The 13,186-nt window shown below is 50.5% G+C and overlaps 1 protein-coding gene across 1 annotated transcript; it reads left to right on the forward strand.

Moving 5' to 3' along the window:
• The first annotated feature begins 970 nt into the window (after nt 1–970).
• On the forward strand, nt 971–8,247 carry TLR4 (toll like receptor 4). The gene is made up of 3 exons (XM_026657356.1): nt 971–1,075; nt 2,336–2,502; nt 5,997–8,247. The coding sequence occupies exons 1-3, from the start codon at nt 971–973 to the stop codon at nt 8,245–8,247; spliced, it is 2,523 nt and encodes an 840-aa protein (XP_026513141.1).
• The last annotated feature ends 4,939 nt before the right edge of the window (nt 8,248–13,186 follow it).

A 13,186-nucleotide genomic window follows, 5' to 3' on the forward strand; every position in this document is an offset into this window, starting at 1 on the left:
TCCTCGGACAGGGTATATGTATATCAGGATAGGAGGAAATGGTCTGAACCCAGCACTGCCAGGCCTGACTTTCGACTCTTCCCAAGAACCAGCATCCGAGAAGGCAGTGTCTTAATGCTGGCATGGCCAGAGCTGCTCTATCCTGGTACAAATCACGTCTGTAGGGCTGTCCAAGATTGGGGGAATGGAAGAAGGAGGAAGGACATCTAACATCCTGGGGGCAGAAAGCATGAGATGAAGAGCCCTCAACTTGGCCAACAGCTGTAGATCCATCTGAACAAGCAGCAGTGTTTAACAAAGGATGAGCCCAATGCTTTGTGCCCTAAGCACCATCCCAGCCAGGTGAAAGCTCCCATGTGCAAATCCACACGAGCAGTCCCCTTATGACTGGGTCACTTCCCAGCCCCACCCAGCGTGTTTTGCTCCCTGTACATGCCTGGCACCCTCATACTCATTTCTGGCATTTCTGCTCTGCTTGAGTTGGGAGCATTGTGTATGGCCGGTATAACCTCCCCCACTCCTCTAGTCTGTATGGTATGACGGGCAGGCAGAGGTTGTGAGGGTAAACCCAGTGCCAACACCAGATGCACCTAGTGCATTCAGATGTATTAGTGTGTGGGATGGATGCCTTTTCTCTCCCAGGAAAGATGAGTTCCAAAGGGGTGGGGTTCCCTTTTTACTCCATGTTAAGCTGAGGCATCAAATGATTGCTCTGACGGGACCCAAGCGCCTCTGGGCTTCTTGCCCACGAGGTCATGCTTTCCTGTAACTTCCTCTTCTTTACAAGCAACTGAACGGAAGAGTGTTGTTCTCAGAGCACGTCTCAGAGCCGACTTGTTTTCAGTTTCACTTCCCCCTCCTCCCTTTGCCGTTGGAAACAGGTTCTGGGCACTGGTGGTGCGGTGAGAGTCCTGCTAGAGTCTTTTATTTTCACTTACGGTTCTTTCCACCGCATGGTCGCCTCCTGAAGATGTTCGGGAGAGAAGCTCTCTCTTTTTCAACCTGTTTTGTGCAGTCTCTGGCCACGCTTTTCCTGTCGCAGTTAATGGCCAGCAGCCTCAACCCCTGTGTGGAGGTACGTGATCTCTAAATAACCAAATCCTTTTGTTTCTCAAGAGCAGCTTTCCCCAGCCTGTGAAATTTGTGTCTCTGATGTGCTGGGTGCTCATCTTCCTGGGGGGTGTATTGTCTTTTGCCAGCAGTATTCCGCAGCTTTGCAGAAAGCATACGCCACCATGGAAATCCTGGTCTAAACCAGCTCCCAGCACAGAAAAAGTAGCTTTGACCTATTGTAGCTTTGTTTCCCTTTGCTTGGTAGTGCTAAGGTGCAGTTATTAACCCCAGGAGAAGCCAATGGATCCCATTCTCCCACAGCAATAGACTCAGGCCATGCCTACGCTACAAAATTAAGTCGACCTAACTTATGTCAGCATACAGCTGCCGTAGTAATTACATTGCTTGTGCGTGTTTGCTCTTTGTTCCCTGTGTCGGCGGTGCGAGTCCTCACCAGGAGCACTTGTATCGATTGTACAGTCAGCGTGGGGCATTGTGGAAGGGCTGCTGAAAGCCAGTAACAGTCGACATAAGCAACGCGGTGTCTACCCTGATGCTGTGTCGACCCAACTACATCAACCTTGATTCTACGCTGCTCGCGGAAGTGGAGGTATTAAGTCGGCGTAGCAGTGCAGGTGTGTTGGTGGGAGTGAAATTTAAGTGTGAACACTTCCATAGTTAGGTTGACATAAGCTGTCTTGGGTTGACCTAACTCTGTAGTAGACCAGACCTCAGACCCTGTAGTATTACTACTGCAAGCTGTGATATTTTAGGCTGTTACTGTAATATGTTGCAGAGTTGTTTTTGCAGCCACTGGTCAGCAACTTGTTGCTGAGTTGAGTGTTTCCAGACATCACCTTTATAAATAAACGAGCTCTATGAGAAATAAAGTTAAATATTCTTTAAGAATTAAGTTTAATGCTGATTTAGGATTATTACTGTCTGAGAGTATATCTGTTCCCTGGTGCATTACTAGCGTCACATAGAATCTGGTCTTTAAAAGCTCTGGTCCAGATTTGCCTCTAAGTAGGCACAATCCAGAGGACTTGCACCTGATTACACTTGGAATTATATTGGTTATTGGTTTGGGAAGCAGAAATGCTATTACAAGAATAGATGCAGATGCTTGGACTGTGCATGATGTTGCTTCCTGTTGCTCAGTGCGGCCCAGAGGATCTGTCTGTTACAGAGATATTTAGCCTGCAAGCTATAGCTTTCTGATGGTTTAACTTTCCGGCACTTTGTGGAATCTAGATGCTGATCGGCTCTGTGAATATTGCAGGAGATCACCAACATAACTTACAGATGCATGGAGTTGAACCTCTCTGGAGTTCCAGATGAAATCCCACCTTCCACCCAGAACTTGGATCTGAGTTTCAACCCACTGGAGTCACTGACCTCAAATTATTTCTCAGCAGTTCCTGCACTGAGGTTTCTGGACCTCACTAGGTATGGAACCTTTCACATTGATGTTGTCCTACTGGATGCAGACAGGGCTTTTGCGTCACATTGATTGATCCTGTTTCAGACTCACCAATGCACTGACATAGGGATAGGCACTGTTCTTTTTGCTCTTGTGTCTGTGTGGCTCAAAGGGTGGTTCTGGCTAAAAAGGGTTCTAATCCTGCACCATAATTGAGGCTCATGCCCAGTGCTATCACAATGATGCTGTTCTAAGGTGCAGCTCCTGCACTTCATTTCACTGGTGGATGCCCAGGCAGAAGCTCTGAAAAGTTGACTGTGCAGAGGGTAGCACCTTCTTACTAAAAGGATCTGCTCCCTGGGTGCGTTCTGCTTTACTACTTCTGTTAGACTGTCAGAGACAACTCCGCTAAGAGACGATGGGCTGGAGTCCATTCCTTCTTGTGCATCAGCAGCAGAGTTGTTTCCTGAGTTCCAGTCCACGACCCCTTGTTTTGACAGCACATGGGCAGTAAAGCAGTTGCACGGGTGTCACTGAGGACATAATCTGGAGGCGATGGGGTGTCACAGAAGTAAGTGAAGCCCATATTTGTCTTACACAACCTGCATTATGTTGTGCACAAGATAGATAGTACCCAGTGCAAGTTTCACGTGGCGTTTTGTGGGCTGCAGGTGAAGAAATAGGCATCTTTTTAGTGGTAAATAGGGCACGTTTGAGCCTGGAGATCACCTAGAGACAGTAAATGTGGAGACCCAGTGACACCACTCCTACAGAGCTGAACTGCACTTTAAAGATTCAATGGGAGCGGTGAATTATATTAATAATAATGATTACTATTATTTACATAGAGGCATTGGTACCCGGGGCACTCTACAGACACATCAGAAGAAAAGCTCCCCACCCCACAGAGCTTGCACGGTGATTAAGACCCTGTACTTACTGGCACATCTCCTCTGATGATGGAAATTCTCTCCAGCTCCGATGGCCCATTTCAGAACCTACACCCGCTAGAGGCTCACATGAGACCTGAGCTGTAGTTTTACGTGCTGCCTTTGGCCTCACATGAGGGATATCTGCTCTGGGATGAATTCCGCTCTGAGCATAAGAGAAATCCGACACCGGGGCTGAGCAATTGCTGAATGCTGCTGTGCTTGTCGAGGCTATTCCCTTTTAAGTTCAGATAGCTGTTTACGGGGCCTGTCCATTGGTGCTGGAACTAGGGGTGCTGGGGGGTTTAAATAGGGTTTACAGTTTGGTTCAATGGCTCTCAGCACTCCCACTACAAAAAATTGTTCCTGTGCCCGTCTCCCTCCAGCCCAATGAGCTGTTTCAGGGCTGATCTACGCTGATAGCTTACCTGGGCATTGCTACGTCTCTCAGGGGAGTGGAAAATCCACCCCTCTGTGAAACAGAAATGCCAGCTGACCCCCGGGGTAGGTCAACGGGAAAAATTCTTCCATCAGCCCAGGGCTTCTCTCCTCTTGAGCTCTCCTGCAGCACAGGTGCGTCAATGCAGCAGTTCAAGTGTAGACACTGTCTGTGCCAATGGGAGGGGTTCTCCCGTCGGCGTAATTAATCCACTTCCCCGAGAGGCGGTAGCTATGTCAACGGGAGAATTCTTCCATCGACCTACCGCTGTCTGAGGTCAGCTGAACTACAGCGCTCGGGGGGGGGGGATGTTTCCCACCCCTGAGTGACGTAGCTGGGTCAGTCCAATGTAGACCAGTCCACCCGGTAAGGCGTATGAACTACAGCGACAGGAAAACCCCTCCTGTTTGTAGTGAGTGTCTACACTGGAGCGCAGGAGCATTTTAAGTGTAGACTGAGCCGCAGTATGAAGGTTTTGAGGTTCAGGGTAGAACCCTGTATCCCTGCACGCGAATCCCTCACTAACTCTCATTGCCTAGAGGAGCAGTCGGCCTTTCCTTCCTCTCCGGATGCTAGGAGCTGAAGCTGTGTTCTAAGTTGTTCTAGGGAAAGTTTCCTTTAGACTAGCAATCAGAGCTCAGATTTCACCTCGGACTAAAATCCATGTACCTGACTCCTTATGAGCCTCTGCTGCTGGAACTGAAGGGCTAAAGCTCCAATTCAGCAATTTTTTTTTAGCACATGCTTATGTACACCCCCTATCCAGCAAAGCACTTAAGCCTGTGCTTATCTTTGCTGAATAGGGATGGAGTGCTCAATCCAGACCTAAATCCCTTAGGCCAAGTGGTAGAGGTTCATGTGTATGGTGCTGAAGCTCCTGGGCTTAAACCTGTCTGCTGAACCAAGTGGGATTGGTTATAGAGTGTATGGGTCATATAGGAGATTTGGTGATGGAGGCAGTGTTGCCTAGTGGATGGAGCATTAGACTAGGACTCAGGAGATCAGGGTTCTATTTCCAGCTTTGCCACTGGCCTGCTGGGAGACCAAAGGCAAGTCATGTCACCGCTTTGTGCCTCAGTTTCCCCATCTGTAAAATGGAGATAATGATACTGTCCTCCTTTGTAAAGTGCTTTGAGATAGATCTATGGATGTAAAACACTATAGGAGAGCAAGATAGTATTATTATTATAGAATGGGTATCCAACATGGGGTTTGAACCCCACTAGACCTTAGACATTCAGGGTGAGGTTCCCTAGGGGAGGTTAGCATGTAACCCATACTAGGAGTATGTGGGTTATTTTCCACATTTCATGCCTGACTCACGTAAGAGGTTTACGAGTCTGCTACTGCTTCCAGCTGTGGTGTTTTTAGTCTGTTCGTTTAAGCGATAGAGGATCATGCTTTTAGCACTGAAGGTTCTGGGTTCAAATCCTGCAGACTGCCCCAAGCAGAGTCAGCCACATACAACGTTCCGCACCATGATGTAGATTTAGGGTCTTCCCATGGCTTGTTGGTAACTCTGCGGCACTCTTCTGAGTTGAAGGTTTCCTTTCATTCCAGAAATGAAGGCTGAGATTGTCAGAGCTGCCTGAGGAAATGGAGTCAAGTTCCCATGAAAATGAAATGGAATGAGGTACCCAGATTGCCTAGGTGCCTTGTAAAAGCTCAGCCTCTGTTTTAAAGCCTTTTGGTGGTGATGAAACCCTGGAATGTCAATGGGTGCTTTTGATTAGGACTGAGAGGCGGTCAAGGAAGCCTGCACTCTCCCTCACTGTAGACAGCTCTGTAAATCCCTTGCTTTCAAATTTAATTCCAGATTTAGGCAGGGCAGAAGAGCTGTGAGAGACGTCTTCTCTATGTCAGCATTCCTTTCCTTTCCGCTAAGCTGATTTCTTTCTGCCTGGTTGGGCAGGTCTGCCTCTCTGGGCGATAATGTTGTGTTCACACATAGATCTGGTGTGATAATATTGCCCTGGGTTTGATAATGTTGTGTCTGCAAAGCTGCCTCGCTTGGTAATGCTCCATACCCACCTGCACCTGGCATAATGACACGGCGTCTGCACCCAGTGCAGTAACGCAGTACCCATGTGCATGTGCGTGTGACAGAAGTGATAATGCTTCATGTATATTGTTCTCTTTTCTTGCATAACAGGTGTCACATCCAGACAATTGAAGACTATGCTTTTGAGGATCTTCCTAACTTGCTCACCTTGATTCTGACTGCAAATCCCCTCTGGCACCTGGGACCAAAAGCCTTCTATAGTTTGACATCCCTACAGAAGCTGGTAGCTGTGGAAGACAACATATCCTCGCTAGCTGACCTGCCCATTGGACATTTACATACTCTGCAGGAGCTGAATGTGGCCACGAACAATGTAGACTCTTTGAAGCTCCCCAAATATTTCTCCAACCTGACTTTTCTCCGATTCCTGAGCCTTCAATCGAACAAGATCTCATCTATCTCCATAGGAGACCTGGATGTTTTGCAAGGAGAGAAGGGGCTCAACCTAACATTAGTGCTGTCTAGCAATGATATAAAATATATTCAGCCAGGCTCCTTTGAGGGGATTCATCTTCATGAGCTGTCTCTGAGGGCTTGTTTTGAGAACACCAGTGTTATGAAGGCTTGCATCCAAGGCCTTGCTGGCTTACAGGTCCACAGACTAGTGCTTGGAGAGTTCAGGAACATTCAGAGAGTGGAGGACTTCAGTAATGGACTCCTGGATGGACTGTGTCTGGTGCAGCTGCAGGAGTTTGTGTTCATTTGCTTCAAGAGGTTTGATAATGGCACAGACACTCTCTTCGACTGCCTGGTCAACACCTCCACTGTTCGGCTGGTGGATCTCTACCTCGACCAGGTGTCAGAGGTCCCGACTGCCTCCAGAATACACCAGCTGGAATGCAAGTCCTGCAAATTCAGTGAGGTGCCTGTCCTGAAGCTGTCCTCCTTCAAAGAGCTGAGACTGCTTCGGATCACCAAGAGCAAATACCTCACTGGCTTCCAGCAGAAGTTTGTGGATCTGCCTAACCTGGAGGTCCTGGATCTGAGTGAGAACCGGCTCAGCTTCATCCAATGCTGCTCCTTTCACCGGGGTGGGACTCCAAAGTTGAAGCACTTGAACTTGAGCTTCAACTCCGTAATCAGCATGTCCGGAGGCTTGCCTTTCAATGAGCTGGTCTCTCTGGACTTTCAGCACTCAAAGCTGGACGGTCTTGGCACCGTCCCTGTCTTCTTCTCCCTTGGGAAACTCATCTACCTTGATATTTCCTACACCAACACTCACGTCGAGTCCCAGTATGTGTTCTGTGGCTTAGCGTCCCTGCAAGTGCTCAAGATGGCCGGCAACTCCTTTAAGGACAACCACCTGGGCGACAGCTTCAGGAACCTGACCCAGCTGCTCACCCTGGACGTTTCCAGCTGTAACGTGATACAGGTGTCTCTGAGCACGTTTTCTTCCCTCGGTAAATTGCAGAAGCTAAACATCAGTCACAACAAGCTGCTAACTTTTGACCACCCAGCCTACGAGCCTCTCCAGGCCCTCACTGTCCTGGACTTTAGCAGCAACCAGCTGACGGTCTTGACAGAAAACGCTCAGGAGAGCCTGCCGAGCAGCTTGGTCCACCTGGACCTCTCTTACAACCTGTTTGTCTGCTCCTGCAACCACCTGAGTTTCCTGAAGTGGGCCCGGGAGCACGGGGAGCTGCTCCGGCGCACCGAGCTGATGGTCTGCATCAGCCCTGAGCACCTGAAGAATGCGAGTGTGCTGAACGTGGACCTCTCCTCCTGCCAGCTCAGTGCCGTTCTGGTGGCCGTCTATGTGGGCACGGCCCTCGCTGGAGCTGTGTTCTTGTTCCTCATTTACAAATACTACTTCAACCTGTACTACGGGCTGGTGCTGCTCGGCGGGTGCAGGCGGTACGCGGACAGGGACGACACCTACGACGCCTTTGTCATCCACTCCAGCAAGGACATTGAGTGGGTGAGAAAGGAGCTGGTTGAGACCTTGGAGGGGGGAGTGCCCCCCTTCTACCTCTGCCTCCACTACCGGGACTTCACGCCAGGGGTGCCCGTCGCCTCCAACATCATCCACGAAGGGTTCCTGAGCAGCAGGAAAGTCATCGCCGTCATCTCCAACCACTTCATGGAGAGCAAGTGGTGCAGCTTTGAGTTTGAGATCGCCCAGTCCTGGCAGTTCATGGAGGGCAGAGCTGGCATCATCCTGATTGTCCTGGAGGAGGTGGATAAGGTGCTGCTGAGGCGTAAGCTGGGGCTGTCCCGCTACCTGAAGAGGAACACCTACCTCGAGTGGAAGGACAGGGAAATAAGCAGGCACCTCTTCTGGAGGCAGCTGAGAACAGCCTTGCTAGATGGCAAAACAGAACCAGGAAGGGGGGGAAACTAATGGGAGCCAACGATGATGGTGCTTCCCCGTTCCTTGCTCTCTCTGCCTGGCCCTGACTGAAAGCTGGGGTTGAGGAGCTGGGTCTCCAGGAGTTGTTTCCTTTGGAGCTGGAGGAATTTAATTCTCCTGAAGTACGAGAGTGGGGAACCAGCGAAACTCTAGGCCAGGGGTGGACAAACGTTTTGGCCCGAGGGCCACATCTGGGTATGGAAATTGTATGGTGGGCCATGAATGCCCACGAAATTGGGGGTTGGGGTGTGGCTGGGGGTGAGGGCTCTGGCTGGAGGATGTGGGTTCTGGGGTGGTGCCAGAAATGAGGAGTTCAGGGTGCAGGAAGGGGCTCTGGGCTGGGGCAGGAGTGCGGGTGTGGAGGTGAGCTCTGGGGTGCAGGAGGGTGGGACGGAGGGGTTCAGAGGGTGAGAGGGGGATCAGGGATGGGGAAGGGGTTGGGGCACAAGAGAGGGTCAGGGGTGCAGGCTCCGGGCGGCACTTACCTCAAGCAACTCCTGGAAGCAGCAGCATGTTCCCCCTCTGGCTCCTACGTGGAGGCGTGGCCAGGCAGCTCTGCGTGCTGCCTCGTCCACAGGCGCCGCCCCTGCTGCTCCTATTCACCCCATTTGCTGGCCAATGGGAGCTGCGGGGGCGGTGCTTGGGGCAGGGCAGCGTGTGGAGCCCCCTGGCTGCCCCTACGCGTAGGAACTAGAGGGGGGATGTGCTGCTGCTTCTGGGAGCCTCGTGGAGCAAGCCCCCGACCCTGCTCTCTGGCAGGAGCTCGAGGGCTGGATTAAAACATCTGAAGGGCCGGATGCAGCCCCTGGGCCGTAGTTTGCCCTCCCCTGCTCTAGACCCTTTGTTCAGCAGCCTCCTCTAAGGGAGAGCTTGCGAACTAAGGTGTCAGGTGCAGCTGGGATGCTTCCACATGGACAGGCTGGCCTGACGGCCATCTGTGGCTGCAGCCGTTCTAAGCTGGTCTGGCCTTGGGATGAGAGGCAACAACACGGTGGTAGTGCTTTCATAAGGGGGCACTCTTGCCTGGGACTCAGTCCTGAGCCACTGTCCACTCACAGTGTTATGGGCAGGGGGCAAATATGCTCTTTTGAGGTATTGGCCCTGATCCTCCAAGAGTGGCAGCTGCAGAGTGTTGGTGGTAGCTCTCCGGTCCAAGCCACCTGGCCCCAGCAGAAGGTAGGGCCTCAGGGGGCCTGCTCTTACTTCCACCGCTGGTGTAACGGGCGTTACCCCAGTGGAAGATCAGAAATAACAGCGCTCTGCTCTACCTGGTCTTGATACACCCTCTCCTCCCCGGTATGCTGGGGCAGCGGAGGTGTGACTGGGACAGGAAGTGAGCTCTCTGCCATCGATGTCACTGCTCAGCCCAGTTCTGAATTTGGCTTTGGGAGCCAGAGGGATGAAGTGGGTTGTTGACACATCGATGTAGGAATCACTGCCCAGCGTTCCACTGTTAAGTTATACGGGGTGGATCCTTGTTCGGGAAGTTTTGCCTTTCGTTCAGCGGGAGCGACTTTGACCTTTAGTATAATGCTGCAGCGGAGCCTAGGCCTGTAACAAATGAGAGAAAGAGGAGAGGTGCATAGCTGAATGCAATGGAGAACTGTTGGGAGAACTAGGGGCCAGCAAAGCAGCCAGCCCCCTGCTTGACTAGGTATGATGGTGGAGCTCTTGGGACATGTGTTACCCAATGGGATCTTGCTCGTTGTACAGCTGGATGGAAGACTTTGGGTGTGAATCTGAGAGTCAGTCCAGTTTGACTATGGTGTAACCCTGCTGAAATCTGTGACGGTATCCCAGCATGAACTTGGTGGGGTCCTGTGAGCAATCAGGTCTACCGTTTAGTCAAAATGCTGGCCTGATTCTGATCTTCCTCAGGTGGAAATCAAAAGGAATATTCCTGCTGAAGCCAGGTGTGAGGGAGATCAGACTCAAGTCTTATATTTGCAGAAGCCTGCTCCCAGGGAGGACCCAGTCTCAGTGGGTGGCTTGTGACGGCATAAGCCCAATTCGCTTGACCTCCCAATGTGCCGTATCACTACTCACTGGTGACACAGTCACCTCTCTAGTGTCTTTGCGTTTCAAGAGAGGAACTGTGTGCAAAAGCCACTAATAAAACTGGACTCACGCTGCATTTGCATCCTGCAGTGAGTTTGTCTCCATTTTGCATGTGCTAAGTACTGTTGCAGTCATTTCCAGAGTGCTGTGTCTCTTACTTCAGGCATGACCGACCATCCGGGAGCACTGCGCCTTGTCAAACAAACCCTGTCTCCTCGCCGGGGGGGAAAGGCACGGGAAGCCAGAGGAAGGATTTCAAGGTGCGGCGATCAAGGGCATTTCTCAAGGTTTCTCGGTTCGAGGCTAAAGAAGAGCGCAGAGGACAAAGTAAATATAAGTCTGGTTTTCAGCAGCTACAATTTAAATTAGAAAATGAAAGGGGACAGATCAAATGGCGTGGGAGTTACTGCTCCTGAACTGAACGGCACTGAAGCTGCAGGTCTCTCTATGTCTCTTCTACAAACAATTCACAGGGTAACTGTATTGCAGGTACAAATCACAGTGTCCTATGATTCTTGATTATAATTATAATGATGGGTTTCGGAAAGCCGGCAAGTGGTCCAGGGAATGATAATAAGGGTGTAGGACAGACGTGTTGTTTCAACGGTGAGCGTTTGTTGGATATCGAGCCTAGGCAGAATAGTTGCTGGGGATGTTCTTGACAGAACCTCCCAGATCCACAATTTAAAGGCAGGCCAGTTGACCGCCACTCCCCTCCGCTCCAGACTCAGCTATGGACGTGGCCCTAGGATACCCCAGTTAGATTGTCCTGCTGGCTGTGAGCGTGTGTGAAAGCCATCATTGCTTCTGGAAGGGGTAAGCAGACAGAAAAGGCTAGGGGCTGGAGACAGGCTGGGGCTCTCCAGAGCTCTCTGAGCATTCGAGACAGCATCACACACACGTTTGAGGGTTTGTTTGATTTGTTTTGTTTTGTTTTGTTTTTGCAAGTTGGAAAATTGTCTATCCCCTCTCAGTAAACATGACTGCTGTCTGTAGCATCACATGGCTTCAGTAGTGCTGGGCTTCTAAGAACGTGGAAAATTCATTTCCCATGTTGCAGAGAGCTGAGGAGACAGTAGACCCTGGTGTATGGTAGCTGCTTCTTAGTGTCTGGAGTGAATATAAATTCTGGGGGATCACAGGTTTTTTTTTATGGGGAATACCAGTGCTGATAGGTCGGGGAGCCGGTCTGGCTAGCGACATGAGCTTCCCTGGAGAGACTCCTGACAGCAAGCAAAGGTTTCCAGTTGATCCACTGCAAATGCACTAAGCAACCTGCAGAGTGTGGTCCAGAGAATAGCATACAGAGAAGAGCTGGTCAAGGATCAGTAGAGCAGGGACTGAACGTGGGTCTCCTACATCCTGGGCCTCCTACAGCCTCCTACATCTCTTTTTTCTCCCTGTACCCTTTTCTAGGCAAGCAGCCAGAAGGACCTGGGGTCCCTGCTGAAGCCACGACAAGGACGAGTTAATTTTGCTTTGCTTCTCCCAGAGCAGCTCCAGCTTTGCCTACACTCCTGCTGCATCTCATGAGAATGGAGGAGAAGACAGTCCCGCTAGCCCTGCAGTGCCCGTCCCATCACCCGGAAAGTATTTTGTGCTTGTGGCACTTGGGCAGGAAAGGCTGCCCATCCCTGTGCTAGATGGTGCAAATAATTGGTGATGAGCTGGTTACAGAGCTGACCATGGACCCTTGAAGACAACAGGAGCTTTGCCATTTACTTCAGTGGGTGCAGGGTCAGGTGCTGAGTTCCCATAGTGTTTTAGGTTTTTGGGTCTCATCTCCATTGGGGATTTGTATCTAGACAAGTGCACACACCTACTGTGGACCAGCAAAGCCACTGTTTGCATGGTAGAGTTCTCTCTCTCTCTCTCTCTCTCTCTCTCTCACACACACACACACACACACACACACACATACACACACAAATTTGGGTTGTCTCCCAAAAGACTGTAATGCCCATGTATCCAAAGGAAGTGGCAAAAAATAGTTTGGCAGGTCTGACCCCCAAAATGCTAAGGCCAGCTTGGGCTGTGCCAATCAACAACGCACAGTCAACCTGTGGAACTCTTTGCCAGAGGATGTTGTGAAGGCCAAGACTATAACAGGGTTCAAAAAAGAACTAGATACATTCATGGAGGATAGGTCCATCAATTGTTATTAGCCAAGATGGGCAGGGATGGTGTCCCTAGCTTCTGTTTGCCAGAAGCTGGGAATGGGCGACAGGGGATGGATCACTTGATGATCACCTGTTCTGTTCATTCCCTCTGGGGCTTCTGGCATTGGCCACTGTCAGAAGACAGGATACTGGGCTAGATGGACCTTTGGTCTGACCCAGTATGGCTGTTCTTATGTTCTAATCATCACTGGGAAGGTGATTTCTCTAGCAAGATCTCAGATTTGAGCCAGGCCCTTGCCATCATGAAATATTTGTGATCTCCAGGCTGTAGGAGAGAAGTTACACAATAAGAATCCCATTGCTTTGAGACCAGCCTTGGCTCTGGCTGGCTGCAGGAGCAGCGCAGGGTGAATGGTCCTTCATGCAGATTTATCCTTTGAATTCCCAGTGCCTTAGCAAAGCCCACCTGTCAGGCTGTCCTGCTGTGGCTCCAGAGCATGAGGACGACCCTCTGGGCAGACTGTTAAGAAGCAGGACACAAACCCCAAATTGGGTGTGAATTCTATACTTACATTTCACCACCCAATTATCAAGTGTAAACTCCTCGGGCACTATAACAGCCTGAACAAGGCATCAGAGACAGTCCCTTGGGTATTCCGATCTGTCTCGCCGCCTGCGCAAGCTTATCTTTGTGATAGATGGTCCCTTACACCACGAATCGCAGCAATATTCAGGTTACTCCCAGTCCCAAA

This window comes from Terrapene carolina, unplaced genomic scaffold (assembly GCF_002925995.2).
Source record: "Terrapene carolina triunguis isolate 2854851 unplaced genomic scaffold, T_m_triunguis-2.0 Scaffold238, whole genome shotgun sequence".
NCBI lineage: Eukaryota > Metazoa > Chordata > Testudines > Emydidae > Terrapene > Terrapene triunguis.